This window comes from Rana temporaria, chromosome 4 (assembly GCF_905171775.1).
Source record: "Rana temporaria chromosome 4, aRanTem1.1, whole genome shotgun sequence".
Taxonomy (NCBI): Eukaryota; Metazoa; Chordata; class Amphibia; order Anura; family Ranidae; genus Rana; species Rana temporaria.
The window spans coordinates 168,438,450-168,465,054 of record NC_053492.1 but is presented as its reverse complement, the minus strand read 5'-3'; the positions used below and the strand labels follow the sequence as shown (position 1 = coordinate 168,465,054).

Sequence of the window (26,605 nt, the reverse complement as noted above, 5' to 3'; positions counted from 1 at the left end):
GGGTTCTAATTAGAGGGAAGAAGATGGCAGTGAAAATAGTGAAAAATTACATTAGAATTGCTGTTTAACTTGTAATGCTTAACTTGTAATACCAACGACCACCACCAGATGGCCCAGCTTACACATCTGGTGGTAATAACTTGTAATACCAACGGCTCACCACCAGATGGTGCCAGCTCTTTTTTTTTTTTTTGCCCCCCCCTTCCAAGCCAAATCGCCAGGACCCTATTTCTAGTCGCCATGGCGACCTGGCGCCCGGGATTTGTCGAGCCCTGCCTTAATGGTCTGTGATATTATGTATTGCAGGATCGGCAGCACAAGCCGGTCATCTGGACAGCTTACAGCAGCTGGACCTTGCCTACAATGACACTGTACCTGATGAAGCCTGGTCCTTATTGTTTGAAAGTATCCCTGCTCTGAAGAACATAACTGAACTAGATATTAGCCTAAGGCCAGCATCTGTCCGTGCCTGTGGTCCATGGTTCATTCACTTAATATCCAACATACCTAAGCTGCCTATGATGAAAGAACTGGGTATACAGCGCTGGACTCTATCAACAGCAGAACAGCAGCAACTCAACAGAATCTGCAAGGAAAAGAACATCAGTATACACTATGACTGATTTAATAGCTGAACTTTCTCCATGTTTTTCCTCTGGGATGGAAGGGAGATGGATAAAACACTGTGTGCACTCCACCTGCTTGCATTCTTACTATAGCTAGTTCACGGTTACATAATACTGAGACACCATACATAATTTTGCTGACATGTAGTAATTTGTGTAAGGCTACAAAATAATTGCACTTTAGTAATTTGATAAATATCACAGATTTACAATCGTTTTTTATGCTGAATTTATTTAAAGCACAATCTATACTATTTAGTGGACTGTTGGCTACAATACATTTTGTCTTTTACATCCTGTGCAGATTTTTTCATGGTGAACACAAAAGCAAATAAATATAGTAGCCTGAGAGTGTGGCATTGCATGTGAATTGTGTGTTGGCGGTGAAGTAAGGTTGTGTTAGCACAGTATGGAATGTCTTATATAACAAAGACCTTTAATGTAACAGGAGAAACTGGTTTGATCACTTGCATCCATTGTATCTGGGAATAATAGTCTGCAAAGCCCATGCTCACTAAAGTTCTGCTGTATACTGTATGCCAGTATGTTTCCATAACAACAGGACGCCCTCTCGTTTCTGTGAGATAGATGTTCACTGTTACTTTTTTTTTCCTTTCACAACACCTTTCTTGCTTTTTCCCTTTGCTTTCTTATCCTTCTTTGATTTGCTTTTTTTCCCAATCTGAAGAAGGTAAGAATAGGGCCCAAGACCTTTCCGTACCATGATCCCACGCCACCATGCTTGAATCTGCAGCGAAGAAATAAGAAAACAGTCAATTAAAAAAAAAGAATATAATATTCCTAACCTAAGTTTGGCAGTCTGTGCCCATTCCAATCTGAAGGGCCCAGAACTAGCTCCAGACCCTGATCACATGGAGTAGCACTGTACCTCTCTACTGGGTGGAAACCATGACTAAAGAAAAATAATGAACAATGTTTTTTTGTTTTGTTTTGTTTTTAATGGGTAAAAATAAACATCTGCATAGGGCCAAATATTCCTTTTGAGGAGGCTGTACCTCCTATCACTCCCTCAGAGTGTCGATTCTTAAAGCGGAGTTCCACCCAAAAGTGAAACTTCCGCTTAAACCACTCCTCGCCCCCTTACATGCCACATTTGGCATGTAATTTTTTTTTTGGGGGGGGGGCCTCAGGGGGAGTGGGACATCCTGTCCCACTTCCTCCTTCCGCCCAGGCGATACGTCATATCGCCTACCGCGGCCCCTCCCTGTAGGCGATCGCCTGGGACAAGTGACAGGTCCCAGGCGATCGCCTATCCAATCAGGTAACGCAGCGCTACTTGCTCATGCGCAGTGAGTGCCCGGCCATGAAGCCGGAAGCTGTCACGACCGGGTGCCCACAGTTAGGATGGAGGCGCCGGCGGAGAGGGGGGGAGAGGAGCGGAGCTCCGGGCGGTGCGTTGGACTGTGGAGCAGGTAAGTGTATGTTTATTAAAAGCCAGCAGCTATGCTTTTTGTAGCTGCTGACTTTTAACCCCCTTGGCGGTAAACCTGAGCGTGACTCGGGGTTGGTTTTTCATGTTAGGATCGGTAACCCCGAGTCACGCTCGGGCTGGACGTGCAGAGTGTGCAGCGGCGCGGCTTACCTTCTCGCTGGATCCACAAGCAAGTTACTCACCTTGTCCCTGGATCCATCGATGCCACCCCGCTGTGTGAGCGAGCGGGACCTCCTCGCTCGATTCACAGTGTCCCAGTGTGCCGCCGATCTCTGTTCCCTGCGACGTTACGACGCACGGGAGCGGAGAACGGCGCCAAATTCAAAAAAGTAAACAAACACATTACATACAGTATACTGTAATCTTATAGATTACAGTACTGTATGTAAAAAATACACACCCCCCTTGTCCCTAGTGGTCTGCCCAGTGCCCTACATGTACTTTTATATAATAAAAAATGTCCTTTCTGCCTAAAAACTGTAGATTGTCCAAAAGTGTCCCTTTATGTCAAAAATGGTTTTAGATCAGCTAGAAAACAGCGATAATAAATTATAATCACTTGCAGAATTGTGCTATAGCGATTTGTGGGGAAATTCATCATAAAAAAAAAAAATAATGACAGCGACAATTCTGCAACTGAGCAAATTTCAGTGATTTTGATTTGATTACATTATTGAATACTTTTTATTATAATTATATTATTATTTGTTATAATTAATTATAATTATTTATTATATTATAATTTATAATTTTGTTTTTAAAAAAAATCATACCCGGGATGCCTACAAGACTCTTGCTTGGTCAGATTTAAGTGAGTTATTTTTAAAAATTACAGGCCTACAGTATAAAACGCCAAATTTCCTTGCAAAATAATTGTACCACTTTTGGTACGTAATTCCAGACAGAATCATACCGCCAGGGAGGTTAATAAAAATTAAAAAAAAGTCTGGAACTCTGCTTTAAAGGGGTTGTAAAGGTTAGTTTTTTATTTTCTAAATAAATTCCTTTAAGCTAGTGCATTGTTGGTTCACTTATCTTTTCTTTCGATTTCGCCTTCTAAATGTTTTTTTTCTTTGTCTGAATTTCTCACTTCCTGTTCCTCCTCAGTAAGCTGTTCTGGCTGACTAACCCTCATGGATGATGGGGGCAAGCTTACTGAGGAGAAACAGGAAGTGAGAAATTCAGACAAAGAAAGAAAACATTTAGAAGGGAAATCGAAGGAAAAGGTAAGTGAACAAACAATGCACTAGCTTAAAGGAACCTATTTAGAAAATAAAAAACAAACCTTTACAACCCCTTTTAAGGGCCCACTAGCCAGTGCAACTGCTACATCTGACACACCATTGCTTATCTCTTCTCTTTAAAAGTGGTATAATGCTGATACAATGACCTACCCAGTATGTAGGTACTGCAATTTACTACATTAGTGCTCGAAATCACTCCAGGTATTACATGATGCAGGGTTGCCAACCTCCTGCAGCATTTTTACTGACAAAACATGGAAAATTTACTGACAGAGCACATATTTTACTGACAACATATTTTACTGACAACCTGAGAAATTACAGAACTCCTATTGAAAACTAACACAGTGAGAGAGAGAGAGAGCCTTGTAAAAGCGCAACACATGCAAACTCTGGGCCACAGTGAACATTTGAACAGTATAAACATGATATCTGAACACTGACAATACCTATAACAAGCTAATTTTCTTGATTTACACTTAAAAAGTCAACACAGCATGAAATGATCAGCCCCCAATATTTACTGGCAGTTGTAAAAAAAATCACTGATTTTTACAAACTGTCAGTAAATTTACTGGCGGTTGGCAACCATGACATGATGACACACAAAGAAACCCAAATGTAGGGGAATCCCTCTGTGTCACCAGAACTAGTGTGCCCATTGGAAGATTCCCCCTTGATTTCTGTTCTGGTGACAACCCAAAATTTAGGATTTTCTTCACATTAACTTTTTGGTGATAATGATAAGCTTGACAAATAGAGAAGGTGGATTTTCCTAACAAAACAGGGACTAAAAACAGGCACATTGCTTAGTAAAATCATCACACAGCACACACACTTAACATCTTTTAGGCACACTTTTAACCCCTTGATCGCCCTAGATGTTAACCCCTTCCCAGGCAATGTCATTAGTTCAGTGACAGTGTATATTAGCCCTGATCACTGTATTAGTGTCACTGGTGATGTCAGTGGCAGTTACTAAGTTTCTCCCAGCATTAGTAAGTATCAGATTTCCCGCCGTACTATCGCAGTCCCACTATAAGTCTCTGATCACTGCCATTACTAGTATAAAAAAAAAACACACAAATTCCAGTATATATACCATAGTTTGTAGAGTCTATGGGCCAGATTCATGTAGACTAGCGGCGGCGTAACGTATCGTAGATACGTTACACCGCCGCAAGTTTTCATCGCAAGTGCCTGATTCACAAAGCACTTGCAATGAAAACCTACGCTGGCGGCCTCCGGTGTAAGCCCGCGTAATTTAAATGGGCGTGTGCCATTTAAATTAGGCGCGCTCCAGCGCCTGACCTACTGCGCATGCTTAGTTTCGAAATTCCCGCCGTGCTTTGCGCAAAGTGACGTCATTTTTTCGAACGGCGACGTGCGTAGCATACTTCCGTATTCCCGGACGTCTTACGCAAACGACGTGAATTTTTAAATTTTGGCGCGGGAACGACGGCCATACTTTATACAGCACATACGTGTGCTGTGTAAAGTTAGGGCACCCAAAACGATGACTAAATTTGCGGCGGGAAACTAGACTAGCAGCGACGTAGCGAACGCGAAAAACCGTCATGGATCGCCGTAACTCCTACTTTGCATACCCGACGCTGGTTTACGACGCAAACTCCCCCCAGCGGCGGCCGCGGTTCTGCATCCTAAGATCCGACAGTGTAAAACAATTACACCTGTCGGATCTTATGGATATCTATGCGTAACTGGTTCTATGAATCAGTCGCATAGATACTCTGAGAGATACGACGGAGTATCTGAGATAGTCCGTCGTATCTCCGCTGTGAATCTGGCCCAGTAACTTTAACAAATAAAACATCAATATACACTTGTTGAGATTTTTATTTTTTTACCAGAATCTAGCAAAATACATTTTGGGCAAAAGTTATGAAGAAATTAGATTTTTTTTTTCATTGGATATGTTTTATAGCAGAAAGTAGGAAATCTTTTTTTCTTTTTAATTTGGGTATTTTTTCGTTTATAGCACAAAAACTGTTTTTTTTGTTCCGTCTCGTCACGTTCCGTAGATTCGTAAAGATTCGTAATTGCGTAAGACTCAAGTGTCCCTATTCGGACCCGTTCGTATTTCGTAAGACGCAAGTTTTCCTATTCGGACCCTGCTGTGAGACGCGGCAGCAGCTTGTGTGAGCCTTGTTTGCATTAAGGTTAAAAAACGTTTTCAGTCTCCCTGCACCCCCCGTCCCTGTGTCAAGGGGAAGAGAGGGGAGAAGAGATCAGCGCTGTGCACGGCTGCATCTATTATACCCTCTTTTCCTCTTTACACAGCATTCAAGCACAACAGGAACCATTGGCTCTTGCTGCTGTCAATAAAATGCAGTAAGGAGGAAGTTGGGGACGGGCCTAAGTCCCGCTGTGTAAGTCTATGGAGTGTGGCTCCATAGACACACAGGTTGAGAGCCTTGCCTTTAGTAACACTTTAATCTTTGTTCGATATAATACTTGAGTAGTCATTTTGGCACAGGCATAAATCCCTGGATTTAGCCTGCATGCTTTCAGGGATTTATGTTCGTGCTTATATAAGTATAGTGTATATCCGGTACAGCTTTTATCACCATGGGTAAATGTATGCACAGAAATAAGTCTGCAATTTATATTGTACGGCCTCACGTGCCTCCGTGTATGAGGCCTTTCCTTGTTCTTTTTATTTTTTTAATTTTAGAAAAAAGTTATCCATTAATTGTACATTGTGTTCTAAGACCGCTAATGAAGAACTCCAGGAAGTAAGTTTGTAAGAAACTGCAGAAGGTAAGTGTAAGTTAAAGCGGAGTTCCGGCCACAATTTCACTTTTTAAATATAAATACCCCTGTAATACACAAGCTTAATGTATTCTAGTAAAGTTAGTCTGTAAACTAAGGTCCATTGACTGGGGCCATCTTAAGTGTGGGCATCATGAAGCCAGACTGTATGACTTCCTGGATTTCAGCCTTGCAAATCTTCGCACATGCTCAGTGCTGCACAAGCAGTGTATTAGGTTTCAGATCAGGTTTCAGCACCTGTACTGTCCAAGTCACATGATTCTTCGAGACTGGGGATTGCACAGACTCCTGGAAAGTTACACCCACTACATTCCCAGGAGTCTGTGCGGTGTAGGTTAAGCACCCAGGTGCAGGAAGTGGGAAGATTAACTATTCTGCCTAGCAACAACACTTTGAAGGCATCTAAAACAAAAAAAAAATTCTTAAAGGACTAATGAAAATGTTTTAAAACTACTGATGTAATGTTATATTTATGGGTGGAACTCCACTTTAATTACACCTACCACCATGCTGCCCTTTCTGAGATACATTGCAGTGAATGAAAGGCCCCAAAACGTGTTTAATGCTGACTACTTCAATTCAAATAATGCACCGGGGCCAAAGGTAGATGCCTACCTCACCCTGGGGTTTTTGCTGTGTTGTGTCTTGGACAGGAGAGAACAGAGCTAACTGTAACTAACTCATTACACATTGCATGGATAAGGCCTCATTCACAAGGCTGTAAAAAAAATTTTTTACAGCCAATTTTTATTTACAGATCTTAAATGTAGCTGCATTGGTTTCAATTGAGACATTTACACAGGTGTGTAAAAATGCACTACATTCAGATCCATAGCACAACATCCAACAGAGAGCATGTGTATACACGTATACCAATGAAAACAAGATCAGGACAATTTTTACTGATCATTACACAGGAACTTTTATTTTTACTGCTCTTTTATGGCCATGTGAATTAGGCCTTACTCATGATTTCTGGAGTTCTTGTTTAAATTGCTTCCTATAGGAGCTACACATAACCTTTGCCTTAGCCAACAGTAATTTATCTCTGGCCACAGACACAAAGGTAACTGCTAGTCGACTGTTTATCAACTGTTCATTCTCATTGGCAGGAAGCTGCAATGCCATAAAGAGTCAAACACATAATTCAAACCACTATAAATGTCCACATATTCCAGAGTCCGCATGTAACTATATCACGCACCACTTGCCTATGGGAATTTCCTGTTTTTAAGTTGGGGTGGAATACAGGTCTGCATTTCAGACAAATGGCCACTAAAGGCCACTTTTGATGGGCTACCTTCATGGTCACAAATCTTGGTAGATGCATAGCTCTGGGCACTTCATATATAATAAATATATGTAGTCTCATAAAGCCTTATCATTTCATTCTTATAGGCCTGCTTAAAAACACATGATGAGATAAGAAATATGTGACACATAACGGGCATCCTGAGCATTCACTGCCCTAATCATCACCTAGGCCCGGATTCAGAAAGGACTTACGACGACGTATCTCCAGATACGCCGTCGTAAGTCCAAATGTGCGCCGTCGTATCTATACGCTTATTCAGGAAAGCAGATACGCCTGAATTTTGGCAAGATACGACCGGCGTAAGTCTCCTATGCTGTCGTATCGTGGGTGCATATTTACGCTGGCCGATAGGGGTGCTTCCGTAAATTTACGCGTCGAATATGTAAATGAGCTAGATACACCGATTCACGAACGTACTTGCACCCGTCGCATTAAGCTATGCCGTTTACGTAAGGCGTATGTCTGGCGTAACTTTACCCCTCATAAAGCAGGGGTAAGTCATGTTAAGGCAGGCATGTCCAAAGTCCGGCCCGCGGGCCAAATGCGGCCCCCCTGTTGATTTGATATGGCCCCCCTGGGGATTTGGATATATATTGTTTGTGGCCCCCAGGGCCACAAAAGATATACACCATATTTATCGGCGCTGCCTTGGAGGGGACAGGACGAGCGTCGTCAGAATACATGAAGAGAATCTGCTGCTTACTCAGTAGCGTCTGTATGGGAAGTCTCGTCTCCTGGGATGCCATTGGACGACTGTTCTGTCTATCATAGGAGGCGGGACTTTGTATTAAAGAGGCCACAGAGTAAAAAAGAGATTCTCCTGTTTGTAATCTGTCGGCACTCCTCTTGCCCCCCTCCCTCTGTCCTCCGAAGCTGCAAATGGGCATCGATCAGGCTGCACTGATGGCACGTGTAAAGGCTGCACTGATGGCACGTATGAGGCTGCACTTATGGCACGTGTGAGACTGCACTGATGGCACGTGTAAGGCTGCATTTATGGCACATGTGAGGCTGCATTCATGGCAATGGTAAGCCTGTGGGTGTTATACGCCGATAAATACAGTATATCCAAGTAACACGCCCAAGCTCATCCTTAGTCCTGAGCAGTGCTCTGGGATTCGTTGGAGCCACAAAATAAATATACACAGTATATCCAAATAACACGCCCAAGCTCATCTCTTCACCACACACAGCCACAAAAGCAAGAGAATTCTTGTTGGGCAGTGTATTAGTGCTCGGACGAACACACTTAGACCAAATTTTAATGGTTCAAAGAATGTCAGGCAAAATAGTCGGATGTTCACTTCATCAAATCTGGCCCTCTTTGAAAAAAGTTTGGACACCCCTGTGTTAAGGTATGGGCGCGGGAACAGCGTCGTATTTTACGTCGTTTACATAAGTCGTACGTGAATGGGGCTTGGCGTAGGTTACGTTCACGTCACATGAATGGAGCCGGCGTATCTTAGGGAGTAAATTCGACGTGATTCTAAGCATGCGCCGTTCGTTCGGCCATGCATTTACATGGGGTCACGCTTCATTATAATACAACACGCCCACTGCCTTGCTACTTTGAATTAGGCGGGCGTACGCCGGCCCATTTACGTTACGCCGGCGTACATATGGGAGCAAGTGCTTTGTGAATACAGTACTTGCCCCTTAATGTTACGACGGCGTAGCGCATATGAGATGCGCTACGCCTATCTAAAGATGCGCCGATCTCTCTGAATCCCGGCCCTAGTCTTCAATTTGCTAAATAATAACAGGATATTCTCATGTCCAAAAAAAGTAACTGTAATAAGTCCATAAAGCAACAAATATGAAAAAGATGGGGTTGTCATTGCTGCTCTGAAAATTGTAGGTGCTTGGCTCCTAATCAACAGGCTTTAATACATTCTGAGACATTGGGGGTCATTTACGAAAAGGCAAATCTACTTTGCACTACAAGTGCAAAGTGCACTTGAAATTGCATTGAAAGTGCACTTGGAAGTGAAGTCACTTAAAATCTGAGGGGTAGATCTGCTGATTTTATTATCCAATCATGTGCTGTTTTTTATTCTCGTTGCATGTCCCCCTCGGATCTACAGTGACTGCACTTCCAAGTGTACTTTCAGTGCAATTTCAATTGCACTTTTCACTTGTAGTTTGCACTTGTAGTGCAAAGTGGATTTGCCTTTTGTAAATAACCCCCATTGGCCTGAAACAAGTAAGCAGATCACAAAAGCCTTTAGTGTTTATCTGCATACCTATTCCGCCTCAAAGTCTTGAAGTGGTAGGTTAACATAACAGTTAGGTAAGTAGCATATTTAGAAGGATAAGTCATCAATGGCATGCTTTCACACATCTCCCAGGACAGGTGTCTTTTAAATGGGGCAAGTTTTCTTATGTGCATGAGTATAGTATCCTATCAATACCAAAATGTCATGTGATGTTGTTACCTTTGTTGCCATCTGATTTTTGCGCCTCTTTTCTTTAAGGTATTCCCACACGACAGCTTTTCCCTGGCTGCATACCTCCACTGGTGGGTCTGTCATAGGATTCCCATCCAGAACAAGCAGGTCAAGTGTGTGTAACATGTCCAGATTATCTGGCAGAGTAGACAGCTGGTTTTTGGAAAGAAGCAGTTTTTTCAACCCTGAACAAAAAAGAAAAAACACTTTCAGAAAAAAACTAATCAGTGACCTTATTGCTGTATCACTGCAACTCAGAATTGCTAAATACACCTAAAAGAGATGTATTTATTTCAGTACAATCATTAGGCACAAAGGGCACATACAAGTGCCCATAGCAGCCTATTATATTTTGAGAAAATCTGGCCATACATTAGCAAAATTTCATTTTAAGATTCAAGAATATTAACTTATGGCTAGATTCAGATAGCCAGGCATATCTTTGAGGCGGCGTAGCGTATCGCATACGCCGCCTCAAAGTCAGAGAGGCAAATGCTGTATTCACAAAGCACTTGCCTCCTAAGTTACGGCAGCGTAGCATAAATGGGCCGGCCTAAGCGCGCCTAATTCAAATGTGGAAGAGGGGGGCGTGTTTTATGTAAATGATTTGTGACCTGACGTGATTGACGTTTTTTAAGAACGGTGCATGCGCCGTCCGTGGACATATCCCAGTGTGCATTGCTCCAAAGTATGCCGGAAGGACATATTGGTTTCGACATGAATGTAAATTACGTCCAACCCAATTCACGGACGACTTACGCAAACAACGTAAAAAATTTCAAATTTCGACGCGGGAACGACGGCCATACTTAACATTGACTAGGCCAGCTATTTGTTCGACTAACTTTATGCCGGGAATCGCCTTACATAAACGGCGTATCTTTACTGCGACGGGCAAGCGTACGTTCGTGAATCGGCGTATCTCGCTGATTTACGCATTCTAGGCGTAAATCAGCGTTCACGCCCCTAGTGGCCGGCGGAACTAGACAGCTAGCTAGCTAGCTAGGTTTAAGTGTATCTCAGTTTGAGCATACACTTAAACATACGACGGCTTAGATTCCGAGTTACAATGGCGTATCTATTGATACGCCGGCGTAACTCTTTGTGAATTTAGCCATTAAAGTATAACTAAAGGCAAAACTTTTTTCTTCATTTTTGATAGAGTGGAGAAAGAATTAGAACACCTGTTTTTATTGCTGTCTGTGCCCCAATTAAGTACATTGACCCTCTCTATTTGTCCTGATTTTGACCTGGTTTTATTGCTGTCTGTGCCCCAAATAAAGAGGAGTTCCACCTAAAAGTGGAACTTCCTCTTAACCCACTCCTCGCCCCCTTACATGCCACATTTGGCATGTAATTTTTTTGGGGGGGGAGTGGGGGCTTCAGGAGAAGGGGACTTCCTGTCCCACTTCCTCCTTCCGCCGAGGGGCTGGAAAGGCGATTAGCTTAATCGCCTTTTCACAGCCCCTCCCTGTAGGCTAGCGCCTGTCCAATCCAACGGCGCTGCGCCGCTCGCGCATGCGCAGTGGATGCCCGGCCGTGAAGCCGAAAGCTGTCACTGCCGGGTGCCCACACTAGAAATGAAGACACCGGCCGGCGAGGGGGGGACGAGGAGCGGAGCCCCGGCCGGCGCGTCGCTGGAGCCGTGGAGCAGGTAAGTGTCAGTTTATTAAAAGCCAGCAGCTACACTTTTTGTAGCTTCTGACTTTTAATAAACTTAAAAAATGGGTGGAAAACCCCTTTAAGGAAATTCCCCCTCTCTATTTGTCCTGTTTACCATTATCATTGAATGTGAAAGTAAAAGAAAATCCAATCCCAAATTTTGGGTTGTCACTAGGAAAGTAATAGAGGGGAAATCTTCCAAAGGGGGTACTATAGAATAAAACTTACTATAAACTAAGACTGAATTGAAGTAGGTGTGAGAAAGTAACTGTAATCAGGAATAAACATTTTTACTATTAGTAACTCGTATTTAGACATCCATGTCAGTGGTGCCGTGGTACTGCTCAAGTAGACAAGCCACAGAAACAAAACTCTACCAGAAGAACATTTAGGCTGGGTTCACACTACCGCACGGAGCGGCTCACAGCATGGGTCCCTGTTCACCGTTTCAGGTCCGATTTCAGTCCAAATTTTTGTCTGAATTCAGACCTGAAATGGACCAGAGGATGCACAGGACTTCTGTGCAATTTGCATCAGAGCCACTCCAGAGATGTGTGAACCGGCCCCATAGAGAGCCGGTCACAATCTTCTGATATGCAAATTTAATTGCGGAAAACGCACATCGAATTCGCAATAGTGTGAACTCAGTCTGAAACCTGCAAAAATCTGCTTAACATGTCTGGGCATTGCAACTAACAAAACACTAAACAGAATTTGTCACTTAAATAAAACTTTTGGAAAAAGTTGTTTCCGTCATCTGCCTCAAAACAGTATATTCGGTAGTGGGTGTGCGGGGCAAAATGCTTTTGTGAAAAAAAGAGTTCAAATGTATAAATGTCAGCATGAAAAATGCATGTAATGTTCCTGAAAAACGAATTCATTAATTCATGCATTTAGATAGAGTAATATCATTATGGTATACTTACCATAGATTTTGCAGACTGAATCTGGCAGATGATTTAGATGGTTACTGTGACAATCCAGAACTTTGAGGTTCTTCAGCTGGTTCAGTGTGGATGGAAGACATTCCAAACTGTTGTTTTCAATGTACAGCTCTTTCAGATTCTACATTCAACAAGAAGAGCAACTGGTCATTTTCACAGTCGGCAATATAGTTGGAGCAATATCAGGAATTTTTGATAAAGGGTCCAAGTCACTGCTTACCGCTACTAAGAAAGCCAGATACTCTGCTAAAAAAGGACAATACAAATGTAAAAAAAAAACTATGCTGAGAAAACTATAAAGATTGCCATTGCTAGTCTCCTCCTGAAAATATTCTGGCTGTCATGACAATCCATTGGTTTCAATACCCCAGAGCACATATGACAGTGGGGTTGATTTACAAAAATTGGAAAGTGCAAAATCAGGTGAAGCTTTGCATAGAAACAAATCAGTTTCCAGTTTTTTTTGTCAACGCTTAAAGCGGAGTTCCACCCAAAAGTGGAACTTCCGCTTATCTGTCCACCCCCCCCTCCGGAGCTACATTTGACACCTTTTGGGGGGAGGGGGGGAGCAGTTACCTCTTTTTGACAGGTACTCTGTCCCCACTTCCGTCCGACCTGAGGTATGTCAGAAGTTCAGCTCCCTCCTCCTTCCTCTACTGCCGGGCCAGTAAGAGAGCGCAGCGCAAATCGCACTTGCGCAGTAGGGGCCCGGCTGTGAAGCTGCAAGACTTCACTGCCGGGTTCTCTTACCGGCAATGGCGGCAGCAGCATCTGACAGCCGATGTAAACATCGGCTGCGGTGCTGACATTGCTGGATTCTAGGACAGGTAAGTGTCATAATATTAAAAGTCAGCAGCTACATTATGTGTAGAAGCTGACTTTTAACTTTTGGAGGGGGAGGCCGGAACACTGCTTTAATTGAACAAGCTGAAGTTAAAGCTGATTGGCTACCACGCACAGCTGCACCAGATTTTACACTCTGCAGTATTAGTAAATCAAACCCAATAGGTGAAAAAAATAAAAATAAAATCTTCTTGACTCCCCCCTTGGATTAGTATAATCAACTCATTGCAATAAAATATTTAGTAATGGTAATCTTGGATATTATTAGTTGTAAGAAACCAGCACGTTCTTTTCCTCAATTTAATCACAGTTAGTGTACTGAATCCCTTCCTAAACTGATGATAAAATCTTATTTCAAAGTTATATTAGTGTCAAATTTTTATCTTTTAATGTATCCAGAGCAAACATTTGCATCTGTCATGCATTGAGTGCTTAAAGTATATGCATAGCCATACATGACAGTGGGGACCAGAATACACCGATCAGCGCTGTGGCAGATCAAATACTGGTTTTCTGTTGGTGCTACACACAGAATAAAATTGGCTACATGTGTACCCAGCTTAAAGCGGGGGTTCACCCAAAAATACATTTTTAACATTACATTCAGCCGAGTTGTCCTAATGACAATCGGCTGGTTTTTTTTCCGTACATACCGACTTTCACCGCCGCTTCCGGGTATGTCTTCTTCGGGACTGGCCGTTCCTATCTGATTGACAGGCTTCCAAACCGTCGCATACTGCGCGTCACGAGTTGCCGAAAGAAGCCGAACGTCGGTGCGGCTCTATACGGCGCCTACGCACCGACGTTCGGCTTCTTTTGGCAACTCGTGACGCGCAGTATGCGACGGTCGGAAACCTGTCAATCAGATAGGAATGCCCAGTCCCACAGAAGACATACCCGGAAGCGGCGGGGAAAGTCGGTATGTACGAAAAAATAAAAAACACAGCCGATTGTCATTAGGACAACTCGGCTGAATGTAATGTTAAAAATTTATTTTTTGGGTGAACCTCCACTTTAAGTCCCTATTTAGCTCTGTTTTGGCCAACTTTATTATATTTGATATTCACCTGACCTATGTGCATGAACTCACATTTTACAACAGTTAATTAATTTTGATATTCAAATGCTCATGTTGCCACTTTGTCAAGATTACTTTGAAATATGTCATAATGTTATTGCTTTTCAATAAGCCTACATATTTTGTGTCACCTGTAACAAATGAAAGCATTTCTTGGAAATGTTACATACAGGCAACTCAAGTAACCTAATAATGAATATTGGAAATGAATGACTACTGCAGTAGGGAACAGACACAAAAAGATACATCCAGCATCTTTCCAAATAACTGTTCTGACTTTATTCAGCTTTGTATACATATGCTTATGTAGGAAACAATTTAGAACTACAATTTTGCTTTTAAGGTAACAATGAGAATAATTGAGGTGGGTTCTTTTTTTATTAGGGCCTTAATGTGAGTACATGGCAGAAGAGTTATCCCTAGTACACACTACCTGCTGGGTTGAATAAAAAAAAAAACGGAATCCGATGTTAGTACAGCGATCTCCCCTGCTGAGCTGTTGTGTTCTGACGGGGGGAGAGTCCCCACCAGAACACTTCGGTCAGCGCTTTCAGCCTTTGGCCACTGGTTTGCCAGTATGCACGTGCAACATACGCTGACTGAACAGCCGGCTTCTTTAGGACCAGATGCCATACACACAGGCCGAAGGTCAGCTGGTTTTTATTGAACAGGCCGATGTTGCCCAACATTCAGCACATGTGTGATAGGCTTTAGTATGGTGCCAAGGATGTTGACTGCAGTAGACAAAACATACAAAATAAAATACATACGTAAATATAGAGTTTAAAATGTCTTTCAGGCTATCTGTTTCATCCCCAGATCATAAATAAATACAGTTTATTGCAAGAAGTTGGTTTAAAGTTTTGCTTTAAATCTTTCAGTTATCTCACAAAACATCAAATGTGTTCACACTTTTGCTGTGTACAGTATATGCATTTATCTTAAGCTTGCCATACACTAGTAAAATTTCATTTGCAAATATGAATGTGTACAGCATTTCACATTCAAATTAGACATATGTATTGTAATATGTATGTTATAAGCAGAAAATCAACTCGTTTAATATGTCTGGAATTCCAGTCAAGTAGCAGATCTGGATGGAATTTTAAGTGCTTTCAAAGGAATTTAGTTGACTCAATGGTGGTAAAATCAAATACCAGATTTAATGAAATAGAAAAAATATAATAACAAAACATGACCTCACCGTGAGCATGCAAATGTTGTCTGGTAAATTTGTAAGTTGAGTGCCACGATCCTGTCCAATATACAGTTTCTCCAAAGATTCCAGCCAGAAGATCTCCTCTGGAAAAGCAGGAAACCTGTTTCCAGTCATTCCCAAGTGCGTCAGATTTTGTAGTGATTTTATTTGTGGTGTAATCTAAATTGAGAAGATTTATTTTTACTAAGATTGAAACTATGTTACTTCAATTTCAATACACAGACAGATTAACACTTTGAAAGTCAAAACTTTCTTTTAAAGTTAGGGATAGAGTAACCTCTGTCAGCTTTTAAGATTTACTTTGACTTTTTCCCTGTGAAATCAAAATAGGAAATCAGAGAAAAATGAGGGAACGGGATAGGATGACAAATATAATAATGAAAACCTCATAGAAGTCCTGGTCTAGTTCTAGAAGTTCAAAAAAGAACCCGCACAAACAACCTGGATAGAGGATTACCCTGCTCCACCTGGACATTGTATTCTGACCAAGATATGCCCAGTCCCAGCTATCACCTGCTGACCAAAATATGCCCAGTCCCTGCTGATATGACCAACATTTTTATCAGCTTAAGTTCTCCTTGCTTTACATACAAAAAAGTGGGGGATGCAGATGGCAATTAACACCTAACCAATGTCCTGGCCCTTCCCCACTATATACAAAAAAGTTTTAGTCTGAGTTGGGCTATAATCTTATATCTATTAGAAATGGTGGTAAATATATTAAAAGCAGATTAAAGGTAAAACAGTTAATGTGGATGTATTTTATAGCAGTAACATATTACACAGAGTTCATACTGTAGATCATTTAAGTACAATTTAACAAAGACAAAACATTATTTTTCTTGTCTGAAGGGTCATAGCTATTTTGGACCCCAACTGGTAGTTTTCTAAATGTTTTCCTCAACAAAACACACTTAAATAAAAACATTTTTTAATAAAATTAATACCCAGGAGCACACCATACATGTAATAAAAAAAGAAAAAGGGAACAGAAAGGGGGAAGAAATTAACTTCAAAACTAAGGTATCAAGCCTTGCATATAGGAGATACAGGAGAAACTAAAAAACAGAAGCACCACCCAAAACTCAGGGGACTTTTCCCTCCTTGTAATAAGGATTTAGAACAGGGATATGCAATTAGCAGCCCTCCATCTGTTGCAGAACTACAAGTCCCATGAGGCACAGCAAGACTCTGACAGCCACAAAGCATGACACCCAGAGGCATAATGGGACTTGTAGTTTTGCAACAGGAGAAGACAAGGGAGCTTTAGAGCAGAAGGTTTTGGGAGGAGTGGAGAGGACGGTTTGGGTGATATTTGGAGATAAGATTGGTGATGTAGCTCATGGCAGAGTTGGCTTTGTATGTTGTAGTTAGTATTTTGAATTTTATTCGCCGGGTGGTCAGAAGCCATTGTAGGGATTGGCGGAGAGGGGTGGCAGACACAGTGCGATTGGTAGGATAGATGAGTCTGGCAGCAGCATTAATGATAGACTGAAAAGGGGATAGCCTATGGAGAGGTAGGCCTGTGAGAAGGAAGTTGCAATAGTCAAAACGAGAGATACCAAGGTGAATGAGTAGCTTGATGGTTTCATTAGTTAAAAACGGGTGAATTTTAGAAATTTTATGGAGGTGAAGTCTACAAGCTTTTGACAGCGATTCGACACAGGCAAGGGGGGATAATTATCAGCTCAGTTTTAGAGAGATTTTGTTTAAGGAAGTGGTGTGACATCAATGCTGATATGTCAGTTAGTAAGTTAGTGATGCAAGAGGAGACTGATAAAGTGAGGTGAGGAGTGAAGAGATAGATTTGGGTGCCATCGGCATAGAGATGGTATTGGAGCCGTGGGAGGTTATCAGGTGACCGAGGGAGGAGGTGTAGCTAGAGAAGAGAAGGGGTCCAAGAACAGAGCCTGGGGGTACCCCTACAGAAAGAGGAAATGGAGAGGAGGAGACAGTTGTAGGTGACACTGAAGAAGCACTGTGATAGGTAGGAGGAGAACCAGGATAGAGCAGAGTCTTGGAGGTCAAGGGCACGAAGTTTGTTGAGGAGGAGCATATGGTTAACAGTATCAAAGTCCACAGAGAGGTCAAGTAGTAGGAGTATGGAGTAGTGGCCATTGGTTTTTGCAGTTAGTAAATCCTTACTGAGTTTTAGTAAGGCAGTTTCTGGGGAGTGCTGTGAGTGAAAGACAGACTGTAAGGAGTCAATAAGATTATTTTCAATGAGGTAGGAGCTAAGACGGTTGTAGACCAAGCGTTCTAGAAGTTTAGAGGTGAATGGGAGCAATGAGATTGGTCTTAAGTTGTTCAGGTTGGTGAAGTTCAGTGAGAGTTTGGGAGTGATCTGTGCATGCTTTAGAGGGGAGGGGAAGGTGCCACTAGAGAGGGAGAGATTAAAGATGTGAGTGAAGGAGCATAGGATAGAATAAGAGGGTGACCGTAGTAGTTGCGAGGAAACAAGATCCAGGGGACAATTGGTTAGGTGGACATCTGAGAAAAGTTTTGTAACCTCTTTAGTAGTAGCCAGTTCAAAAGAGGAGAGTGTTGACGATGTAGATGTATGTACATTGGCGGTGTCTTCACCTATTGCATGAATCTTATCTTTAAAGTGATTGGCAATCTCTTGGGCAGTAAGTGAGTTAGTGGGTGGAGAGGGAGGGGGATAAAGCAGAGAGCTGAAGGTAGAGAAGAGCCGACAGGGACTGGATAACACGGTATTAGTAATAGAGACAAATTAGGTTTGTTTGGCATCATAGAGGCAGAAATTGTTTTTTAAAAGAACAGATTTATATAAGGTGAAGTCCTGCAGGGATTTGGTTTTACGCCAGTCGTTCAAGAGCACAGCAATGTCTCTGGAGATTTCTGGTACTGTCAGTTTGTCAAGGTTATAACGGTTCGGGCCTGATTCTACGTGTAGCTAGAGGAGCAAGTGCATCCAGTGAGGATGAGAGTGAACTGTTGTAGACAGAGGTGGCCAGGTCAAGACAGAACAGGGGACAGATTTTGTCATAGAGGTGGTCAGTAGCAGAATAGCGAAGAGATAAATGGCAAAGGTTTCTGGAATCATATGCTGCTTGGAGGGATAGGTGGTTGGAAAAAAGGATAATGTGAAACTGATGAGGTTGTGATCGGAAAGAGGAAAGGGGTTGTTGGTGAGGTTGCCAGAGTGCAGAGGTAGGAGAATATAAGGTCGAGGGTATTACCATTGGAGTGAGTGGAAGCATGTGCCCATTGTGTTAGGGCAAAAGATGAGGTTAAGTTGAGCTGTAGCTGGGCTGTAACATTAACTGGGATTTTGAAGTCAGCAAGAATGATAGTAGGCATTTCAGAGAAGAGAAAGTAGGGTAGCCACTAGCCAGGCAGCGAAGTCATCAGAAAAGTGTGATACTGGTCCAGGAGGCAGATAAACTGCTGCAATCCTTAGAAAAAATAGAAAAAAAAGTGTGTCTCGAGAGGGATAGAGAGGGAGGGGTAGGAAAGACTTGGAAGGTGCTTTGCGGCAACAGAAGGAATCCAACTCCACCTCCTTTCTGTCCATTGGGTCTGGGGGAGTGAGTCCAGTGGAGTACACCATGGGAGAGGCCAGCAAGAGAAGCCGAGTCAAAATCTTGAAGCCAGGTTGCAGTTATGGTAAGTATGGTAAAGAAATGAGAGATAAAATGGTAAGGCACAGATGTGAGCTTGTTACAGATGGAGCAGGTATTCCAGAGGGTGTATGAAATTGGGGGGCTGGTTTTATGAAGCAGGGAGATATAGAATTAAACTGAGTGGATTACGGCTGTTGCCAGAGGAGGAGGGGTGCCGGATATGTGGTTTGCAGTTAGAAAATGGAGGGCCAGGATTTGGAGAAATGTCCCCAGAGATTAGTAGAAGAAGGAGGGTGAGAAAAGTAAGATGGGAGCAGGATGTGTATGAGCGCACATATTTCACTGCCCTGGTGTTTAGGTCAGAATGTAGGTTCAGTAATTTCAGGAGGTGATGGGTGCAGTAGTATGGAATGGGTATGTGTAGGCTGTGTGGTAGAGGTGAGGGATAGAGTAAGGACAATTTGAGAGTAGAGAATACCAATGTGAGAAGGAAGAGTAGAAGGAGCATGTTAGTGGATAGAGAGTAGAAATCTGACTTTAAATACATTAAATAGCAAATGGTGGTCTGATTGCCATCTTACCAGAGTGGAGCAGAGTTCTTGTTGTATCTTCTTACAGCTTTAGTTATTCTGCTTTGGTTAAACTGCGGTGGTGAAACTGCGCAACACTTGTGAGGGAGACACTTAGGAAAGAGACATGATGTCTGCACCTAGCCCCAGTATGCGCCTTCCCCAAGGGCTGCTTTAAATTTTTAGGGAGATTCAACAATGTTACATCTTTTAATTCCTCATTACAAGAAGAGAGTAGCCCCTTAAATTTTAAAATATGAACCAGTGTTTTCCATTTATCCTACATGTAACATTATAACATCATAACATTTCTTGTGAGGTCATTATGTTGTTTTTTTTCTTAGCTTCAAACCAACCGAATGCACATTGAGAGAAGATTTATAATTACCCATTAAGTTAGCAGTTCATTAGGCTGAACAAAAGTCACTGGGCCAGATTCACAAAGGTTAGCGGATCTTTAGATCCGTGGGGCCAGATTCACAAAAGAGATACGATGGAGTATCTCAGATACACCATCGTATCTCGGATTTTTACTAGTCCTATCTATGCACCTGATTCATAGAATCAGATACGCATAGATAGGGCTGAGATCCGACAGTGTCACACTGTGTTACACTGTCGGATCTTTTTTTTGATTTAAAAATGGCGCCGGGGGCGTTCCCGCTGATTTACACTGAATAATATGTAAATCAGCGAGATACGCGAAATTCACGACCGTACACGGACCCGACGCGGTGTTCTTACGTCGTTTCCGTAGCGCGGTACCCGTCGTATACTTACCCATGCTAAAAGCAGGGGTAAGTATTGTTAAGTATGGCCGTCGTTCCCGCGTCGATTTTGAAATTCCCTACGTCGTTTGCGTACGCCGATTCACGAACACGCGCGTCGCAAGTCCCGCTCACGTCGCAACCACTGACGTCCTATTGACGTCAGTGGGAGCAATGCACGCCGGGAAATTCCCCGGACGACGCATGCGTATTTAAATCGGCGCGGGAGCGCGCCTGATTTAAATATGACACTCCCCTAGCCGCGGAATTTGAATTCCGCTGGGGGAGTTAGGATCCGCCGTCGCAAGTTTGGAGGTAAGTGTTTTGTGAATTTGACACTTTCCTCACAAACTTGCGAGGGCGGATCTTAATTCACATAGGTTACACGGATCTAAAGATCCGCTAACCTTTGTGAATTAAGATCCGCCCTCGCAAGTTTGTGAGGAAAGTGTCAAATTCACAAAACACTTACCTCCAAACTTGCGACGGCGGATCCTAACTCCCCCAGCGGAATTCAAATTCCGCGGCTAGGGGAGTGTCATATTTAAATCAGGCGCGCTCCCGCGCCGATTTAAATACGCATGCGTCGTCCGGGGAATTTCCCGGCGTGCATTGCTCCCACTGACGTCAATAGGACGTCAGTGGTTGCGACGTGAGCGGGACTTGCGACGCGCGTGTTCGTGAATCGGCGTACGCAAACGACGTAGGAAAATTCAAAATCGACGCGGGAACGACGGCCATACTTAACAATACTTACCCCTGCTTTTAGAAAGGGTAAGTATACGACGGAAAACCGCTACGGAAACGACGTAAGAACACCGCGTCGGGTCCGCGTACGGTCGTGAATTTCGCGTATCTCGCTGATTTACATATTATTCAGTGTAAATCAGCGGGAACGCCCCCGGCGCCATTTTTAAATCAAAAAAAAGATCCGACAGTGTAACACAGTGTGACACTGTCGGATCTCAGCCCTATCTATGCGTATCTGATTCTATGAATCAGGTGCATAGATAGGACCAGAAAAAATCCGAGATACGATGGTGTATCTGAGATACTCCATCGTATCTCTTTTGTGAATCTGGCCCATAGTATTTATAGCCACTAGGGCAATATTGGAATTTAGAGATTGCTCTTTATGCTTACCAGGCCTGTATAGTCTTTTTACATAAACTTAACTGCCAGATGACGTAAAATAGAACATAACACTATACAATTCCACCTAGCTGTTTCAGAGAAATTCTATTTTATCTCTCAGCTAAGATTTTGCTACTTTTTATATTATATTATATTGTAGAATAAGATTGTACAATCTTACCGAGCTCATTAAGTTGTCATCTAGTGAAATCACTTGAAGATTTTTAAGCGCACAGATCACAGTAGGGAATTCAGTAAAAGAGTTTAGACTAAGGTCTAGTATCTTGAGAAATTCCAACTTGGCAAACTCAGCAGGTAACACTGACAATCCTGTGTTTTTTAGATAGAGGACACAGAGAGAATGTAACTTTGTTACTGTAGATGGTAATATTTTCAAGACGTTATTTGACAGCCCAAGTTCATCCAGATCTCCTAATTCTTTAAGTAAATGAGGAAGCCTTTGAAGGTGATTTCCAGAAGCATCAAGAACTGACAACTTTGTGCAACGACTGAGAGTTTTTGGTACGAACGACAGATTGTTTACACTGATAAACAATTTATTAAGATTAGATAAAAAACAAATCTCTTCAGGTATAGATGTCAGTCTATTTTCCTCAAGATCAACAATTTCTAGGCTTTGAAGTACACAGATCTGTTTTGGAAACAAGGAAAATTTATTATTCCTTAAATAAATTTCTTTAAGATGTGTTAGATTAACTACTTCTGGTGGAAGAGATTTAAGTCTGTTCTTGGAGAGGCCCAGTAGGTGCAAATGGTGGAGTTTTTTGCAGATCAGAACTGGAAATTCATTAAGGTTTACACTATACAGTCTTAATTCGCGGAGCTGATGCAGTCCACCAATGATCTCCAGGGAGCTCCAGTCAAGTGGGTTATTGCTAAGGTCTAAGCTCTCTAGCTTTTTTAGCTCTCCAAACTCATCACAAATCTGAGTAATGTTATTGTTATTCAAGTAAAGGACTTTTATATTATGGAGCTGGTAGATTTCCTTAGGAATAGCTTCTATCCGGTTCTTTTCTAAGTGCAGTTCTTCAAGATCTTCCAGATCAAGAACCTGACCAGGTAACTCTTTATGCTTCTGTTGAGAAGAATCCAGGAATAGGACTCGATGTTTTAACTGTATGGGTAGCTCAGACTCAGGTTTTCCTTCAACTGTCTCCCAAGTCTGCTCATTGGTATCCAATAGAACTGATGTGACTGCATTCGAAAAGCGAACGTTGAACATCTTGCCTGATGTGCTTTGACGAAATTCAGGCATTTTTGCAGCTGTAGTCTACATATGTTTTAACCTACAAGCACAAACAGAAAACCTAATTTCATGTGTTATGACATTAGCATTGATCATATTTATACAATTGCAAAGTACAATTTGGGGAGGTTAGAGCGAAACTAAACCCCTTTATTCTTTACAGCCATGGAAGTTTCCGTCTTGGTTCTGTTTGATCTGCAGTTGTCATAATGCTGCATGTGTGATCAGTTATGAGACCAGCCATTTGATTTTTACATGTAGGAGAGAAATGTGAGAATTGGCCCAGGTGGCAAGTGGTTAAAGTGATTGTAAAGGCTCCCTTTTTTTAAAAATAATAAACATGTTATACTTACCTTTTCTGTGCAGTTGGTTTTGCACAGAGCAGCCAGGATCCTCCTCTTCTCAGGTCCCTCTTTGCTTCTCCTAGCCCATCCCTCCTTTGAGTGCCCCTTATCCAGCAGCTTGCTACAGGGGGCACCCAAGCCGAGTCAGAGCTCCATGTGTCCATTCAGACACGGAGCCCTGACCTGGCCTCACCCCCTATCTCTCCTGATTGGCTGACTGATTTTGATTGACAGCCAAGGGAGCCAATAGCGCCTCTGCTCTGAATCAGCAAATCTGGAGGAGTGTCCTGGATGGCTGACTGGATCATGGACATCGCTGGAGAGTGAAAAGGGCTCAGGTAGGTAATTAGGGGGGGGGAGGGGCTGCTACACACAGAAGTTTTATTTTATATTAATGCATAGAATGCATTAAGATAAAAAAAAAAACTTCTGCCTTTACAACTCTTTTAACCGTCACAAAATGAAAACGTCATTCAGCATCACTGCATAGAATTGTCTGCATTTGTATGCAATGTGCTGCAACACACCCTAACACAGCATTATGACATTATTAAAGTGGAGGTTCACCCAAAAACTAAATTTTTAACATTAGATTGAGGCTCGTTTTGTGAAGGGGAATCGGGTGTTTTTTTTAATCGAAGCAGAACTTAACGTTTTAGAGATAGATCTTCTCCGCCGCTTCCGGGTATGGGCTGCGGGACTGGGCTTCCGACGGTCGCATACAGCGCGTCACGATTTTCCGAAAGTAGCCGAACGTCGGTGCGCAGGCGTCGTATAGAGCCGCGTCGACGTTCGGCTTCTTTCGGCTACTCGTGACACGATGTATGCGACCGTCGGAAGCCTGTCAATCAAATAGGAACGCCTAGTCCCGAAGACCATACCCGGAAGCGGCGAAGAAGATCTATCTCTAAAACGGTAAGTACTGCTTCGATTTTTAAAAAAAAAAACGATTCCCCTTCACAAAACAAGCCTCAATCTAATGTTAAAAATTGTTTTTCGGGTGAACTTCCACTTTAAGGCTTACTGTATAGAAAGCAATTGTTTTCTAAGTGCCCTAGCATTCACCATTCCTTAAAGCATTCAGATCAACCCAGCTCAATGGACATGGTGCGAACAAGCCCTATAAATTTTGAAATTAAATTATAACTAAAGGCAAAACTTTTTTCTTTTCTTTTTTTTTTTTGCAGAGTGGAGAGAGATTAGAACACCTGTCAGGTTGTCATTGCTGTCTGTGCCCCCGTTAGGGAGATTCATCCTCTATTTGTCCTGTTTACTTCTATCACTGAGGATGAAAGTGAAAGAAAATCCAACATTTTAGTTTGTCCCCAGAAATAAAGGGGAAATCTTCTAATGGGGACACTAGTTCTTGTGGCACTTTTGAATATGAGACAGGAAGTGAAGGGAAATCTCCCCAATGAGATACAGATTGGAAAAACAAATCTGACAGGGGTTATAACAATCCCTTATGCCGCGTTTGATGGACCGTTTTCATCAGACGAACCGATCGTGTGTGGGCCCCATCGTTTTTTTATCCTTTGGTGAAAAAAACTAGGAACTTGTTTTAAAATTATCTGATGGTTAAAAAACCGATAGAAAAAAAAACGATCGTCTGTAGGCACGTCCATCGGTTAAAAATCCACTCATGCTCAGAATCAAGTCGACACATGCTTGGAAGCATTGAACTTCATTTTTCTCAGCACGTTGTTGTGTTTTACGTCACCACGTTCTGACACAAACGTTTATTTAACCGATGGTGTGTAGGCAAGACTGATGAAAGTCAGCATTATAGGATATCTGATGAAAAAATCCATCAGACCGTTTTCATCGGATGAACCGATCGTGTGTACGGGGCATTAGTCTATCCAAAAATGAAAAAAAAAAAGTTTTTTCTTTAGTTCTACTTTAACATCTTCCTGCCTGGCCCATAGCAAGTTTATGGCCGAGCCGTGGTTCAGTTATCCTGACTGGGCATCATATGATATCCTTTCAGGGTATGCTGATTGTGGGGTCTTGCAGCGGTGCAATCTGTCACCAGTCAGGGTACACAGGACACGACAGTTGACCGATCTGAGTAACGGCTCATTGCCGGTACCATGTGATCGCTGTGATGTATCACAGCAGGCCACATAACAGTTGTAAACAATAGATGGCTTCATTCATGCCATCCATTGAATACAACTGTGCTGCTAGCTGTGATTGGTCAGTGTGATCACATGGTACAGACAAGGCCAATCACAGTCCATCTGTATCACGTGATTATCTCTGGCCAATTACAGCTAACTAAAACAAAAAAGACTGAATCATTTAGTAAAATGTTTGGTTATAGCAGTGTTTCTCAATCTCAATAGTTTCTCAATTCCAGTCCTCAGGCCCCCCCAACAGGTCAGGTTTTCATGATTTCCCTCAGATGAAAAGGCTGTGGTGATTACTAAGGCAGTGAAACTGATCAAATCACCTGTGCAAAATAATGGAAATCCTGAAAACCTGACCTGTTGGGGGGGCCTGAGGACTGGAATTGAGAAACACTGGTTATAGCAATGTAATACATGTGTATAAAATAAATAAGAAGAATAATAATAATATAAATAAGAATCTTGAGTAGTACAATGTTACTATGCTTTGGTCAACATTATATTACTCTGGTCACAGTGTGTTAAAAAAAAATTGTAAAAATAAAATTACCGCCACACCTGTTATGTGATAACGCTGTACTGCACTGGTGATAGTATGTTAAAAAAAAAAAAGAAAAAACTGTCCGAGATTCGAGAATTTAATGGGCAGGCTAAATGCACCAAGTTGATCAATGATTCAACTTGTGTACAACCAGCCTGCCAAATTTTCTTGCGATTATCACTAGTGACTGATATAGCCACCAGCGATAATCACTGTCTTCTCCTGGAGAGGACGGCTTCCCCTGCCAGGAGTAGACAATCACCTGGTGGGAAGAATTCCTGTCAGCACTGTCCCTGTTGATGGGGAAATCGTGGTTGCAGGAAAGAAACTTGCACAGTGTATGGTCCTGCCTAGGGAGAGCTTAAAGTTTGTGAAATCCTAAACTTTTCATTTTTAGAGGGAAAGCATATAGACTGCAGGGACAGTTTTAAAGCAGTCAGTACAGAGAGTTATATGGAGCTACACAACCCTGCCCCTGTCCTCTGCCTGGTTCTAGTGGCAGTGATAATAATGCAGACTATGCCCAATGCCAGTTTCCATTCTCACCAGTCTGTATTGCTGTGGCTCCCCCAGTCCACCGACCTCCTTCTCCTCTATATCTTCAAGCAGAAACTACAGCAGCCTAGCTAGGAGACATCCA

At 42.4% G+C, this 26,605-nt stretch overlaps 2 protein-coding genes across 2 annotated transcripts in view; one reads left to right on the top strand and one right to left on the bottom strand.

Annotated features, from left to right (window-relative positions):
• Positions 1 to 977, top strand: part of LRRC31 (leucine rich repeat containing 31) — a 45,582-nt gene extending 44,605 nt beyond the window's left edge. Inside the window, exon 10 of the mRNA XM_040349321.1 lies at positions 307 to 977. Coding sequence (XP_040205255.1) covers positions 307 to 623 — 317 coding nt within the window. The 3' untranslated portion in view covers positions 624 to 977. The remainder of the gene's footprint in view (positions 1 to 306) is intronic.
• Positions 832 to 26,602, bottom strand: LRRIQ4 (leucine rich repeats and IQ motif containing 4). Its single transcript, XM_040349320.1, has 6 exons — positions 26,512 to 26,602; positions 21,863 to 22,988; positions 15,610 to 15,783; positions 12,467 to 12,605; positions 9,867 to 10,063; positions 832 to 1,374 (listed from the first exon to the last, which is right to left on the bottom strand). Exons 2-6 carry the CDS (start codon positions 22,955 to 22,957, stop codon positions 1,225 to 1,227), a joined length of 1,755 nt encoding a protein of 584 aa, XP_040205254.1. The 5' UTR covers positions 22,958 to 22,988; positions 26,512 to 26,602; the 3' UTR covers positions 832 to 1,224.
• Between the last annotated feature and the right edge of the window lie 3 nt (positions 26,603 to 26,605).